Raw genomic sequence first — 14756 nt, 5'->3', positions numbered from 1 at the left:
GCGGCCCGGAGGACCGCGGCTCTACTGCTCCGGGAGGGCGGGAAAGCGGGAACCATCCCTGCCGAGGGATTCCTGAGGGGAAAATCACCGAGTCCGAACCGGGAACCATCCCTGCCGAGGGATTCCTGAGGGGAAAATCACCGAGTCCGAACCGTGACCGATCACCGCCCTGTCACCAGGGTGCTGCTTGTCAGAGGGACACGTCCAGTCGTTCCTTGGACTCCACCACCTCCCTGGGCAGCCCCTTCCAAAGCCTGACCGCCCTTTCCATGGAGAAATTCCTCCTGATGTCCAGCCTGAGCCCTCCTGGCACAGCCTGAGGCCGTTCCCTCTCCTCCTGTCCCTGTTCCCTGGGAGCAGAGCCTGACCCACCCCCAGCTCCCCCCTCCTGTCAGGGAGTTGTGAGATCGAAAAGGTCCCCCCTGAGCCTCCTTTTCTCCAGGCTGAGCCCCCCCAGCTCCCTCAGCTCTCCTGGTGCTCCAGTCCCTTCCCCAGCCCCGTTCCCTTCCCTGCACACGCTCCAGCCCCTCAATGTCCCTCCTGAACTGAGTGACCAGAACTGCACACAGGATTTGAGGTTCCAGCAGCGCCAGCACAGGGGGACAATCCCTGCCCTGGTCAATCCCCCTGAGCCCCTAAACCCCACTCCTGTGCTTTATTTTTAGTTATAAACACTCAGCTACAGGGAAGGAGGAGGCGACCAGAGTGTGTTTAATACAATTCCTTAAATAAAATACACATAGAAACCAGAACCAGGAGGTCTGTACAGACACGAGCGGGGCGGGTGGAGGTGACCAGCCTACGTTTAATACCTTAAATAGAATACAAATATAAAATGGAAGAATAAAATATTTACAGAAACCATGGTATACACCAAAATCCCACCTCCATGGGCTGATAGAGGAGGAGGAAACCTTCCATGCCCTCTTCCTCTCTCCCAGTCATTCCATGGGCACGTGAGACGGATGCTGGCGGACATCACGGCGTGAGGAATTCCTTCAGCAGGATGAAGGGTCGGCAGCTCAGGGGAGCAATCCTTGGAACCAAGAGGCACTTAAACCAATTCTTCCTTTCCCAATTCACTGCCAACGACGAGAGGAATCCTGGCTGCCCACCCCAGGATCCCGTTCCCATTAGGAAAAAGCACCCTGATAATTCAAAGTAAGGCTGGATGGACACACCCCATGCCACCGCCCTTGGCAGCGTGTTTGGTCCGAAATACGAATTAATCTGCTCCCTCCCCCCACCCCAGCATTGTCATTAATTCCCCTAATTAAAGTCAAAATGACAGCGTACAGCAGTAAAACTCAGGAGCTGACATAGTAACTCCAGGCTTTGGGTACCAACTGTCCACGGGATCCGAACACGAAGCGCTGAAATGTGCGGAACGTTGGGTCGTGCCAGGGAGCGGGGAAGGTGGAAGCTTTTGTTTGAAGCCTTTGGAGCGTCACAGAACGAGCAGATCAGTTCACAACCACCACAGTCTGGAGATGGGATCTGTGTGTCCCCAAAAAAAAACAACACAAGTGCTTTGTCCTCTCCGTGTGGAAGGAGCCAACGACAGTTCCGGAAAAATTCAGGACAACTGAGTGCAGATCCTGTCTAATCCTACCCATCCAACTGCGCCTTCAGCCTCAGCTAGGAAAGGATCACCTCCATGTATCCAACAAAATATACAGGTTTGGGGGTTGTGTGGGGGGGGTCATGGATTTTTTTTGGTGTTTGTTTTTTTCTTTTGTGTTTTGTTTTTTTTTTAAGACACTGCAGTTCAGCTGTCAATCATCTCCGAAAGCTCCAGGAGGAGGTCATCCTCATCCTTCCCTGGGTCCAGGTCAATCTCTGCTTCCAGTTTGCCTCCTGAGATTTCCCAAATGAGCTTCTCGAAGTCGTCCTCCACAGACAGAGGTGCTTTGGCAGAGCCCGTGGAGCTCAGCCGGCGCATCTTCACCGGCACTTCGGAGGAGGCTGAAGTTGAGCTGGAGACCTCTGACTGTGCCAGGGAGTCAGCCTGCTTCCCAGTGTGGAGCTCAGGGCTGGGAAGAACAAGAAAGAGGGAACATCAGTGGGTGTCATTCCTTACCTGGAATTTAATCCTCCTACATCTCAGCCTTACACAGGGATTGTGACTCAATCAGCCTGGAACTATTACAGTCCAGGATCACCAGGTAGGGTTGACAGTTTGTGGATTTATCCATGAAGAAACACCTGGAGTCTGGGAAAGAAAGTGGCAGAGATGAAGAAAAGGGACAAAGGTGTGATTGTTACCTGGTTTGGGGTTTTTCCCTCCGAGGTATGGAGACCAGGCTGTCCTCTGACAAAGCAGGAGCCACGGCCTGGGGAGAAGGAAGACAGTTTTTATGATACAAGGGTAAAAATCTCCTGTAGATATTTGTTTTGCACTTCTTCTCCCAGAGGAGGGTAAGATTTGGCTGTAAATGTTCCTGGGGACCCCCAGCTGGCTCGAGCACTGTCCTTACCGCAGCTGCTTTCCTGGCTGAGGGCTCCTTGGTGTCCCCACCAGTGGCACTGAGGGGCTTCACGGCCACCACGGCAGTGGGGTGGCTCTCGGTGGCCTTGCGTTTCAGGGTCTGCCTGGGGGAGGACGTGGCTTTCCCATCCAAAGGCTTCAGGCACACCTTGGATTTGGCTGGAATAGAAGGAAGAGAGGGACAGTAGAGCCTTGGGTCAAAAAACAACAGGTTCTTCATAGTCCCACAATCACAGAATTGCAGGATGGTTTGGGTCGGAAGGGACCTTAAAGATCACCTCGTTCCACCCCTCCCTTGCCCTGCTGGCCACATCTGGTTGGTTTCTGGGGTTCCAGCACACGTGGCCCTTCTCCCCAGGCTGCTCTCAATAACACACCCTGAGGTGACACTCAGCACTCACTTTTAGCTTTCCGTTCCAGAGGTTGGGCTGCCTTTTTCCCTGGGGACACAGCAGGGTCCTTCTCCGGGCTTCCCACCCCATCCTCCTGAGGCTTCACCAGTTTCCTCCTCCCAAGCTGATAAGCTGGGCCTGAAACCACAGCGGATTCAGGGCTCCCTGATGGTGGAGTTTTGTCCTTGGCTGGTTTCTCCACTGGGGTTGGCACAGCAGCTGCTTCCTTCTGCAGCTTCTCCTGGCGCTGCTTCAGCTGCCGCTTCTCCCACATGATCTCCTCCAGGCTCTTCACCTGGACTGTGGAATTAGCTGCACTCTGACCAGAGGGCTAAAAAAAAAAGTTAGGAAAGAAAAGGATTATTAGGACAACAATCTATGGGGATTCCATTGGGAAAATCTGGGTGGCAATCCCTCCGAAATGGCTCCATGTGGCACCATTAAAATGCAAGATTTTTTGTGTAAAATGTTGCCTGTAACAAGATCCCTGCTTTGCTCTGGTCAAAAGCCTGCAATTCCCAACACAGCAAGCTGCTTTCATGGAGCAGAACACTCTAGCTCTACCCCATACATTCTTTTTAAGGATTATAAAGCCATACAAGCTCCCCCATACAGCCTGATGTCCTCTCGTGAAACCTCCAGCCTTTGTCATTGAAATACTCAGCTCAGAATTTCAAGACATCCCCAAAGTTTGCCAGAGAAAGTCACTGACAACAAAACCATTCTCCCCACGTTAACCTCTGGTGCTAATAGGTTTCATTGTGAGGTATAATCAGATTAATTCCAGGTTTTAGTTCTCATTAATTAATTAATTCAAAGCAAGGATCCTGATGTTGTCTGGAAATGCTACTGGAAATGACAGGAGTTGGGACTTCACTGTAGCAATTACCAAATGAGGAAAGGTAGGAACACATTCCAACAGGGAGCAGGAAGTGAGTTTACACACAAAACATGGCAAAATTTATCAGAAATCGTAGGTACATATGTATTTATCTAAGTTTTCACAACAGACTCACCTCTGCAGCTGCAGAGACAGTTTTTGGAGAAGGTTTGTTCAATTCCACTATCATTTTTTCTTCTCTTCCAGGTGCTTCAAAACAAGCAGAAGTGAAAAATAAATCTCTTTTTATGTGGTTTATATAAAGATGAGATATTTAATGCCCCCTCATGTTAAGAAGGTGATACATCCTTCCCAAACACACACATATCAATAAACAACACATATTCCAAAGAGGAATGTAACCCAGCATTCAGCACAGGGAAGATCCCACACCACAAACCGATGGCAGAAAAATACAACAGAGAAATCAGACCACAAAGCTCCTCAAGGAATGAATTTTCCCGTGGGAAATACAGAAAACTGTCATGTAATTTGTGGAATATAACACGGTCCCTTTGACCTTGGTATCCACAGAAGGAAAAAGCAACGGGAATCCTGAAGAAAACTGGACTTATTTCCCCAGGGAGGTACCTCCTTACCTATGAGCTTGGTGACCCGCAGGAGTTTCCTCCCTCTGAGGGCAGGCTCGGGCTGTGCAGGAGGGGCTGGCACATTCTCCCCACTCTGCTGCATCCTCAGAGCTTTCTCCCTCTTGATCTCCTCCAAGGTTTTGATCCGCACCTCTCCCGCTGGTTTGGCTCTCCCGGGCTCTGCCAGCTGCACCCTGCCGGGCACAGCTGGAGCAGCAACGCTCCTCCTGGGCTCTCCCTCAGCTTTTGGCTTGGCAGGGAACTCCTCTGGCTTTTCCTTCTCTTCCTCCAGCCTCTTGTGGTTCTTCTCAGCCAGGGCTCCCGAGACGGATTTGATGCGCACGGGGGGGGAAGGTCTGGTCCCCGTGCCGGGCTCCTCCGCCCTGCGGCCCTCGCCGGGGGCTCTGCCCGGGGGCTCCCCCCGCCTCTGCTTCGCCCTCTCCAGGCGAATCTCCTCCAGGGTCTTCACCCGGATCTCCTCCATGGGCTTGGCAGCCTTCTCTGTCAGCAGGGAAAAAAGAAAGGACCAGCATTCAAACGGAGTCCAGCAATATGTAAGAGTCTCCAAAATCTGCCACAGCACCAAGGAAAGGGGGTTTGAGCGCTCTTTAAGACGATACATCTGAGGTCAGTACCAGCTGCATCACCATGGAATGGGCTGGGTGGGAAGGGACCTTAAAGATCACCCAGTGCCACCCCTGCCATGGGCAGGCACACCTTTCACTGGCCCAGGTTGCTCCAAGCCCTGTCCAACCTGGCCTTGGACACTTCCAGGGATGCCCCTGCTCCTGGGAATGGTTCTATCCTACTTGTGTGTGAGCAACTGCAGCTTCTGATGGTTCAGGAGCATCAAACTTTGATGAGACCCATGCGGGAGCCACCTCTCTGACAGCAGCGTCAGGACAGCTCAGCCCTCCAGCAAGGGGCAGCAGTTTTTGAAAACTGACTTTTATGGCACTATGGAAGTCCATGGAAATCAAAAAGGGGTATTTAATATGCAATTATTACCTGTCTCTGTACTGCTCTGTTCAGGGGGCTGTCCCAGCCTCTCCTTCAGGGACTTCAGCACTTGAACTAAAACACAGAACAGGAAAGGTTAAGGAGACTGCACAAATCCAGATTCTGTGAGGTGAGACAGGACATCATTCCAGCGGGATTCAAAGTCACCTCAAGCCCTCAGCCAACATGCAGAAAGAACCATTAGGAGGAGAAACAGAACACCTAAGTGGAAATGTGGGTGTGCAATCCAGGTGTGTTTGGTACCTGTGCCTCTCCTGGGGGCTTTCTCAGCGTTCTCCAGCATCTCTGTCTTCCTGCCCAGCCTGTCAGCCACGTTACGCCGCAGAGGAAGGAAGGTTTTACCAGCTTCAGAAAGACACAAAGGGGGAAATGCTTTCAGAAGGTTTCTCTGCAGGAGGGTTTTCCAACAGTCAGCCACAGACTTCAGTCCTTCCAGGTTTATTTTCCAGTATTTGCCTTTCAGTTGCTAACAGAATTTGGTGGTTTTGCAATCAATGCACATCATGTAATTTCCTCCCCCAAAACACCTTTAAATATCACCATGTTTAGGTGAGGGCACCCAAAGAGCAGCTCACAAAAAGCTCTCACCTATGAGAGTTTTCCGTTTTCCCAGTCTGTCAGGAAGATTCAGCTGGATCACAGGATCCTCTCCTAAAACACAGAATCATCTGTTCAGTGCACAGAAACCAGCAGCCAGTAAAAGCATCATCCCCAAAAAATGACACTCCTTTGGCAGCCAAACCCCATAACTAATGAATGACTGTGAGTAGAAGTGGTTCTATGTGTTTTTTGCCTTTAAAAGGAATTTATGACTTCCTTTAAAATGAATTCATACAGACTCCTATCACCCAACTGCCACTGTCAGCCTCTTCAATGCTTCAAAAACTGGTTACCTGCATAATTCCATCTTCTCGATCTTCCCTTCCATTACTCCTATTTTTAATTAACCTCTTCTCTGCATCCTCACTCTTGTTAGTAGAAGCCTCTCCCTGCTTCTACTGCACTTCTACAACTCAACCCCAAAGTGAAATTAAACACATTGGAGAGTCTGAAGGATGTGATAAAATATGATTAGTTATGGCTTAATGAGAAAAACCTCTTCTTGATCCTTTACTGCAATGTAACAAATCCAGCATCCCCAGATTCCAACCCTTTCCAAGACAACCAGGGCCTTTAAGTGGTTTTAATCAGAAAAGGCAGCACCACACGTGTGAGTTCTCTTAGTTATTACTTCACAGTTTGATTTAGGAGCCATGAAATGGAAGTTCTCACCTTCCTTTGAGGACAGAGTGACAGTTCTCAGCACTGTCCTTACGTTTTCCTTCTCTGGCACAGGAATTGTCCGAGCTTGGAGCGGATCAACAGCAACTCCTGAGGGACCTTCTGATCAGAGCAGGGAACAAATAAGGATGTTTAGGGAAACAACCCAACCAAACAAAACAAAGAACCATCACGGAGACCAAGAACATCAGCTACTCATTTATGCCAAACACAGAACCAGCAGTGCATGTAAATAAGAGAGATGAGCCATTTCCCTCGGATTTGTCCTTGGAATTCCAAGCAGGAACAGCAGCTGCTTCAGAAAACAGCTCACACGCCAAAGCAGCTCAAGGCCCCCACCAAAACATGGAAGTGAGTCCTCCAAGCAGCTCTCAGCTGCAATAACCATCTCCCATTCTGAGCCAAACAGTGCAAAAAAAAAGATCCTTCGCCTGCAAATTCCTGCTATCCAAGTAATATCAGAAGGATTAAAAACAAAGACAAGGTGAACAGAAGGTAGAAGGACAGGAAAAGAGGGGACATTAACTCACCACCTTGTTTTTTGGCTTTCTCCTTTAGTTTCTTCAATTTGATTTCTTCAAGTGTTTTTATTCCGAAATTTAAATTGTCATCTGAAAGCACAGAACAGTTCATGAAACTGAGGCTTAAAGGCATTTCGAATAAACCCTGTCAACACTCCCCAAACAGATGGTATTTTGGTAAGGAACTGGCACCTTCCTTCACCCTCCTCCATCCTACAGGGTAAAATCTGCACTTTCAAGCATTAATGTAATGTAGAGGGATTAAAGATTCCTCTGGCATTTGCACAATGTCTGAAAGGACACATCTGCAGGCATTTAAACTCCATGTCGTGGCTCTATTTTGTTCCACAAAAGCAAACCAGGAGGAGTTTATCTCCTTGGGACATATGACATTATTAAATGAGAATGACTCCCTTCAGTGACCCCATGTTCTATTGTGTGTTTAGAACACACTGCTTTCAGCTGTCAAATTCTCCTTCCAATCCACCCTCCTCCAGCTGCTGGAATACCTTGCTTTGTATTAGCATTGGATTTCCTAGTGGAAATCAGCCTCAATCCATTATGGGCTTCTGGGGCTGGTTGTTGGACAGGTGTTTTAGTTTCTTCTCCTTCTTCAGAAAGCTGGTCTGAAAGGCAAAAATAAACCTATTAATTTATGGAGTAGGGATGAGACAAAATTGTTCATGTTTATGTAGCTCATACAATGACATTTCAACCCATAAAGATATTTAGGATTCCAGATTCTCACCTGAAGTTTTAACCACTAAAAAATTCAGGTATTATGTGCTTTATATACTCACTTATAGTAGAAATATTTTCAGTAGATAAAAAATGCTCACCATCATCATCTTCATCATCATCTGCAGCATTGATGACAACTGGAGGGTGTGTAGGACTTGGGACATTTTCTGAGTTCTCCACTTTCATCACCCCCCTCAGCTGTGGGGAGGGGTTGGACTGCACAGAGAGTTTGTTTTGCTGCAGAGACATCTGAGCCATTTTCACATCATCTTCTGCAGACTCAGGTGGACTGGGGAGTGTGGCTGAGGACAAGGAGACCATCTGTCACTTGGCCATGTCAAACTCTGACCCCAGTGTTGCAGGTATGACAGAGAAGGCAGATAAGATAAACCCACCTGGCTACTGAATTCAGTTTCCTCATTCCCCACCCCTGCTTACACTGTGAAGGGGGTTTCCCTCCCACACCCATCTCCCCACTCAGAAAGGATTAAATGAGGGGAAAGGAACCTGAAAGGCAAAGATCACAGAGGAGCTGAGAAAAGACTAAACCCCAGAATTACATTCCATTCAGCTGAGAGCCTGTGAGTGCAGACCCCTCCCTGCACTCAGGAATGACCAATTCCCGGAGCTTTACCCCATCCTAAGCAACATTCACACCTAAATGTTTAATAATTACAGAGAATGGAGCTGAGAAAACTCACTTTTGCTTGGGGGCAGGAAGAGCCCATCGACATAACGGCCTTTGGTGTGGTGGAAAGCACAGTTGTACTTCTGGCAGCCCCCGGGCTGGTTCTCCCAGTAACAGGCGATCTCGCTCCGCTTTTTCTGAGGGAAGGGACAAAGCCAAGCTCACACTTACAAAGAGACTCAATCTCCCCACATGTCAGAGACAGGACTGCTGCACTGCAGTGCTGGAGTATCATTCCAAAGGTCAACTTCTCGCTAAAAATATTTCAGGACATATAAACAAAGTTTGTGCAGGGGAGGGAAAGAACTAAATATTGTCTGGCTTTGCTTTCCTGTCACTCAGCTGGGGACGACAGGCCAGCCTGACACAGGAATTCAGATCCAAAATAATGGGATTATTCAGAGGGGGAAATGCCCAGATTAAATCTATCTGAATTTATCTTTCACAGCACTGGTTCCTTCCCACCTGATTTCTCCCCTCCCTGTCCTGCTCCAAGAGGTCAGGATAACGTTATCTGAGAAATTCAGGACAGAAGGAACCTGCCAGGCCATTTTCCAGCCCAGCCCTCGGGAGGCTGTTTCCCACCATCCTTCTCCAGCACATTTCAGCCATGTGATCCATGTGGCTGCTTTTACCCCTGATTAAGCAAATAATATCAGAATCTAACAAAATCCATTCCGGCCCAGATACACCTCAGAAATTGATTTTCCTTCCCCCAGCTTCCTGCCAGCCCCTCCTAGTGACCAATATCCCTTGAAAGCAAGCAAATCTATGCTGTACAAGCACATTCACCCGCTGTGGGTGCTTTGTTTTGCAAACACTCACATCGATTTCCATGTGTCTGAACCTGCAGACATTCCTGAAACAACGACCCTCCTGCCAGAGGGTGCAGACGGTCTCACTTCCCAGAGCTGCCTCACAGTGGCGGAAGGCACAGCTGTCTCCCTGGAATTCAAAGGAAAGCAGGAAAAAAAGGGTTATAAAACCATCCAGCCTGAAAAAATGCTCATGTTATCAAGAGCTGGCAGCAGAATCTCTTAATTAACAGCAATCTGTGTCTCCTCATGCTCTTCCCCCTCCTTGCTTATACACTAAGAAGGGAAACACCAAATACCAAAGGAAGTGCTCCCAAACACACCTTGTTGCACGTGGAATAGAAGTAGAAGTAGCAGTCGTCTCCTTGGTTGGACATAATGGATGAATTCTTGGAATAAGCTCTCAGGGTTTGCTCTCAGGGTCTTCCTCCAGCCTTGGCAAGAACTGGCTTCACTTTTCTGGGACTCAAAGTCTTCTACTGGCTTAGCAGTGAAATCTTCTTTTTAAAAGTAACCCTGAAGAAAGGGATCAATAAGTGATGAATAATTGAGTAATGAGCATTTTTACAGCTCTGTTAGTCAAATTTATCTCTTGAGGGGGGCAACATGTTGAAATCAGCTGATCACAAAAACTGTGTCAAATCTGTGTAAAACTGCATGAACGCTGTCAGTACAAGTCCTATTTTAATCATAGTTACATATTTTGGAGCACAGAAAAAACTAGTGTGTGGTTGTAAGCCTAGAAGTGAGCCACTTCTTAAAAAATTGGTCATAATTTTGAGTTATTAATGATACTGATATAATTTATATTGATAATATAACTGATACTGATATATTGATAACATAACTGATATTGATATTACCTTTCAAATTATGCCTTAGTAATTACATATAAATAATAATGGCTATAGTAATAGTATCTTAATATTACTGCTCAATAATATCACATTAATATTACTTGATAACATCACATCTTAATAATATCCCATCTTTTGAAGTGACATCTGAATAATATGAATTTTGAACTACTACACGATTAATCAATTATTGACTAATAATTTCTATCAGATACAACAGATACATTAAGCATTTTTCCAATCCCTGTGAATTTTGGGGTTCACACACCTGGACAACTTCAGCACAGACTTTGATCTTCCCAGACATCCAGTTCCCTTCTCCTGTAGGCCGAACCAACACTTGAGTCCGTGAATTAATAACAAAGGGGTAGAAAGAATTTTCCTTCTCACATTGCCAAGGGAACCTCTCATCCACAATTCAAACTTAGGATGTGCTCTTAAACATCTTACAACTAATGGAGGAAGCAAGTCCATTGGAACACTGCCAGCCTGGAGACAGCCAGGGTTACTTAGCTCTTCCAAAAAACCACCAAAAAAACCACCAAAAGAAGCCCCAGCGCATTTAAAGACGAACTTGGGATTCAAAGTGGCTGCAAAAATGAGGCTCCATCTTCCATAGCCGGGCAATTTCTAATTTTTTTTTTTTTTTTTTTTTTAATAATTTAACATTCAGTAAGTTGCAATTTCTGGTCTTCCAAGATTTCTTCACCTATTAAGAAAACACAAAAACCTTCCCCCACCTTTATTTCCTGTACAGAAAAACCCCACATTTGTGTGTATAAACCCACATGCACAGATGTGTTTATACACACACACACACCGGAGGAAGGCAGAACAAAGTGAGAGCGAGAGCAAAAACGAGGATTTCTGGCTCTTTGCCACAGCAAGGTGCAGGCAAAGCCACTCATCTGGAGAAAACCGGGGGAAAATGAAAGATCTCCGTAGTATCTGGATAGGAGGAGGAGGAGGTGACGCTGCCAGGGGTGAGTTGGGAGGGGGGATTTGGGGGCAGCACACGAACACCCCCCATGCACAAACACATCCACACGGGGGGCCATCCCTCGGGAATGGCTCTAACCCTCACCACACACATCGGCAGCAGGAAGGGGGAAGCAGCTCAGGGACACAGCAAGCCTCGGGAAGCAGGGAATGCCCACGGTGGGAGTGGCGTGGCTGCACGAGACCCCAGAGTGCGAAAGCGCTCGGATTTGGGGGAAATAATTTGGTCTTCCATCACGTCCTACAAATTTGCTGTCCCCTAATCCGTGTATCCATCATCATCCATGGCTGCAAGATCATCTGGAAATGGCTCAGGTCCAACCCAGCTGATGATTTTTTGGTGCCACCAGAACCTGATTTATTGAGCTACAGCACTTTTTTTTTTATGTGAACTCATGCACTTATTTTAATATTCTTCTAAAATTAGATTTTTAGGATTCTAGGGGTTGTTTTTTTTAAAGCCACAAAACCTGCAACCAAACCAGGTAAAATTCAATTTAACGTGATTTACCCCTTTCACTGCACATTTCTGGGCAAAGGATTTCGGATTCTTGGGGACAAAGGTGAATGAAATTGTTCTTACAGATCAATAATAAATGCTTGGAATCTTTTACTCACACAAACACTAGTGAATTTTCCAGGATACTTTTTTTTTTTGGCAAGGAATTTTCCCAAATCTAAAATAAAGAGAGGAAAAGTTGGGTTCTCACACGTGTTATTGGTTTTTGTCTGCTTCATAAAGGGAATAAAAACAGGAGTTAAGTGCAGGGTTTCCTTCCCTTCTTCCATATCTGTGGGATTATTCACTCCTGACCTTTAGCACCTTCAAAAACAGACTTTGTGTCATGCAGATTCCTCGGAATCTAATTCTAAAACTTCCTGGAGCTCCTTCTGTGGGGAGGTTTCAAGGAGACACATTTTTTCTGAGTGTTTTTTCTTTGGGGAGTTTTAGATAAAATTTCAAGGCCGAATTCTTGGGTTTGCAGGAGGCAACACTTCAATGGATGGTAATGAAGGGCCACGGCTTGGCTGAGCAAAGACATTCAAACACAAATCACAAGGAATTCCCAGGCTGGAAGGTGGCATTTCCTTTCCTTGGGAAGTGAGACACACCTAGAACTCAACATTCCTACATCCACCACCTTGGGGGGGGGGAAAAACAAAAATCCCTTCAGCTGGAGTTCCTTTAAACTAAATCAGCTCAGCAGTTTCCATTTTCCACATCTGGGTTTCCGTATTTCCATATTCCTGTTCAGAATTTGAATGGGTCTTGTTTAAGGAATGGGAATAAAGCAAAACTTTAAAACAATTAACAACAAAAAAAAAAATCAACAAAACCCACCCCAAAAACCCCAATGGAAAAAAAACCCTTAAAGTTCTAAACCCCATAAAGGTAATTTAATTATGAGAAAAGTTAATTAAAAACCTTTTTTCTTTAAAGTAGCAATCTGAGTGCTGTGCAAAACTCAAGCGAATTCACCCCAGAAAATATGAATAAAAATGAGTAACTCTGGTGCACTCAGCAGGCCTCTGATCCAAGCTGATGAGAATTTTAAACACTTTTTTTCCCCAGAACTCCAGTAAAATGTTTGCAGTAAGAGATTTTGAACCCATTTTTCTAAAAAATAAAATAAAATAATTACAGGTACAGTAGCTGAGGGTCAGGAAAAAACATGACCAAAAGCAATATAAATTTTACATATTTTAAGGGAAGATAAATAATAGAATGAAAACCTGTTTAGTGTATTTTAGAAGCTTCTCCCTCTTGGTAGTGCAGAACCAACCCCATTCCCTGTCTGATCTCCCACTTTCCTGATCTGCCTCTGTCCTGGACTGAAGAGCAAGAAGGAAACAAACCTTTCTGCACCTCAACCAACACCTGAGAGCAGCTTTCTTGCAGCTCCCCGGGGGGAATTTTTGGTTCTAAACCCCCAAGGTTTCCCTGGAAAAGTCTCTCCTGCTGCTCTATTTGTGCCTTTAATTCCTGACAACAATATCTGATGCTTCAAACCCTCATTTATCCAGCGCAAGGAAGGAAGAGCACCAGGAACTACGTGTTCTTACCCCCCTTTTCAACCCTTCTCAACCCCAACCCCAGGGAAGCTGCTGCCTCCACTCCTGTTCTTTCCCCATTTCTGAACTCAGTCCTGCTCAGCCACAGTGGGTGCCCGTGGTTCTGTTTTCCTTCCAAACCCCCCTGTCCCCAGGAGATCTCCCTTTTTGAGAGCCCAAACTCCCAGTTTTACTGTGGAATTGCGGCCCACAGCTCCATCCCCGGGAACATCCTGGAGGCTCCACTGCAAGGGGGGAAAAAAAAAAAAAAATCCCTTTTGGCGCTTCCGTAACAAAACCACGAACGGGGAGAACAGAAACCTCTCAGCTCCAATCCTTTAAGAAATAAAAACCGAACAAGCCCCCTCACACACACACCCCCCACCACGGAGTCGTTTCGAACGCCCCAAAAAGCAGGAATGAAGAACCGGGGTGCGCCCAGAGTTACTCAGATCCTGCCGAACGAGGGGCAATTAGATGACTACACTGGAGATGCCCCTCAAAGGCTTTGCTACGGCAGGGGAGGCACGAGGTTTTACCTGGAAATAAGGATTATTATGAAGCAGCTGCTTTGAGGGGGGGAGGAACCCTGGGGAAGGGCCTGGGGCCTACCCGGGCGCGGAGCTCCCACCTCCCAAAACCCTGCGGGAGGGAGCCCGCCCCATCCCAACCTCATCCCACCTCATTCCCACCTCATCCCACCTCATTCCCACCTCACCCCGACCCCCCCCGCCCCGGTGGCCGCGGACACCCCTGTGGGGAGAGCGCGGGGAGACGCGGCCTGCGGCCCCCGCGGAACGGGCCAGAGGGGCCATCCCGCCGGCCGCCGCGGGCTACCGAGGGGGCTGTTATTTATGGTCGATCAGGGACTTTACCGAGCCCCCGGGGGCCGCCGTGTCCCCGCCGTGTCCCCGCGCTGTCCCCGCGATCCGCCGGGGCCGCCGCCGTCCCCCCGCGCCAGGCTCAAAGATGGCGCCTCGCGCTCCGGCAACCTCAGCCCGCCCGCCGCCAAGATGGCGGCCGGAACGGCTTCACCGCCGGCCCCGCCCGCCCGCCGGGGCGGGGAGGGTTCGCTGTGGGCTTTGCGTCTTCGTCATCTCCGCCGGCGCCTCAAACCTTCCAAAAAAGCGCCCCAAAAAGGGGTGCGCAGCCCTTCGCTGTGGGGCGGTCGGGATTGTGGTCCCCTCCCCTCCACCTCAGCCCCGTGCCCACGGAACGCGAGGTTGGAAAAGCCCTCCCGGATCGAGGCCGACCTGTGCCCCGTCCCCACCTTTTTCCCCAGCCCAGGGCACTGAGTGCCACGTCCAGGCCTTCCTTGGACACCTTGCCCACTTCCCTGGGCAACCCCTTCCAGTGCCTGACAGCCCTTTCCAGGAGGAAATTCCTCCTGATGCCCAAGAATGATGCTCAACCCCCATTCCAGAGCCCACCT

The 14756-nt window shown here is 48.0% G+C and overlaps 1 protein-coding gene across 5 annotated transcripts; it reads right to left on the bottom strand.

The window, feature by feature from the left end:
• Positions 1–684: 684 nt before the first annotated feature.
• On the bottom strand, positions 685–14284 carry ZC3H11A (zinc finger CCCH-type containing 11A). Of its 5 annotated transcripts, XM_050326957.1 has the most exons (18): positions 14200–14284; positions 10542–10594; positions 9740–9932; positions 9427–9546; positions 8615–8738; positions 8012–8215; positions 7682–7798; positions 7182–7262; positions 6643–6753; positions 5959–6021; positions 5614–5715; positions 5359–5424; positions 4360–4851; positions 3897–3970; positions 2890–3211; positions 2478–2647; positions 2266–2333; positions 685–2033 (listed from the first exon to the last, which is right to left on the bottom strand). In XM_050326957.1, the coding sequence occupies exons 3-18, from the start codon at positions 9791–9793 to the stop codon at positions 1769–1771; spliced, it is 2433 nt and encodes an 810-aa protein (XP_050182914.1). In that variant the 5' UTR covers positions 9794–9932; positions 10542–10594; positions 14200–14284; the 3' UTR covers positions 685–1768. The 5 variants fall into 5 exon arrangements, with proteins under 5 accessions (XP_050182914.1, XP_050182913.1, XP_050182916.1 ...); XM_050326956.1 differs by lacking the exon at positions 14200–14284 and having other exon boundaries at positions 10542–14020; XM_050326959.1 differs by lacking the exon at positions 14200–14284 and having other exon boundaries at positions 6643–6750; positions 10542–14020.
• Positions 14285–14756: the final 472 nt, after the last annotated feature.

This window comes from Myiozetetes cayanensis, unplaced genomic scaffold (assembly GCF_022539395.1).
Source record: "Myiozetetes cayanensis isolate MyiCay16 unplaced genomic scaffold, myiCay2020 scf32, whole genome shotgun sequence".
Taxonomy (NCBI): domain Eukaryota; kingdom Metazoa; phylum Chordata; class Aves; order Passeriformes; family Tyrannidae; genus Myiozetetes; species Myiozetetes cayanensis.
The sequence above is the reverse complement of the archived record's forward strand: the minus strand, read 5'-3'. Positions and strand labels throughout refer to the sequence as shown.

Coding starts and splice junctions, on each gene's coding strand:
- ZC3H11A (XM_050326957.1), bottom strand. CDS start 9,793: ATGTCCAACCAAGGAGACGACTGCTACTTCTACTTCTATTCCACGTGC. Junction 7,799..8,011: donor TGATGATGAAGATGATGATG/GTGAGCATTTTT, acceptor TTTGCCTTTCAG/ACCAGCTTTCTGAAGAAGGA. Junction 2,648..2,889: donor TCTGGAACGGAAAGCTAAAA/GTGAGTGCTGAG, acceptor CTTCTATTCCAG/CCAAATCCAAGGTGTGCCTG.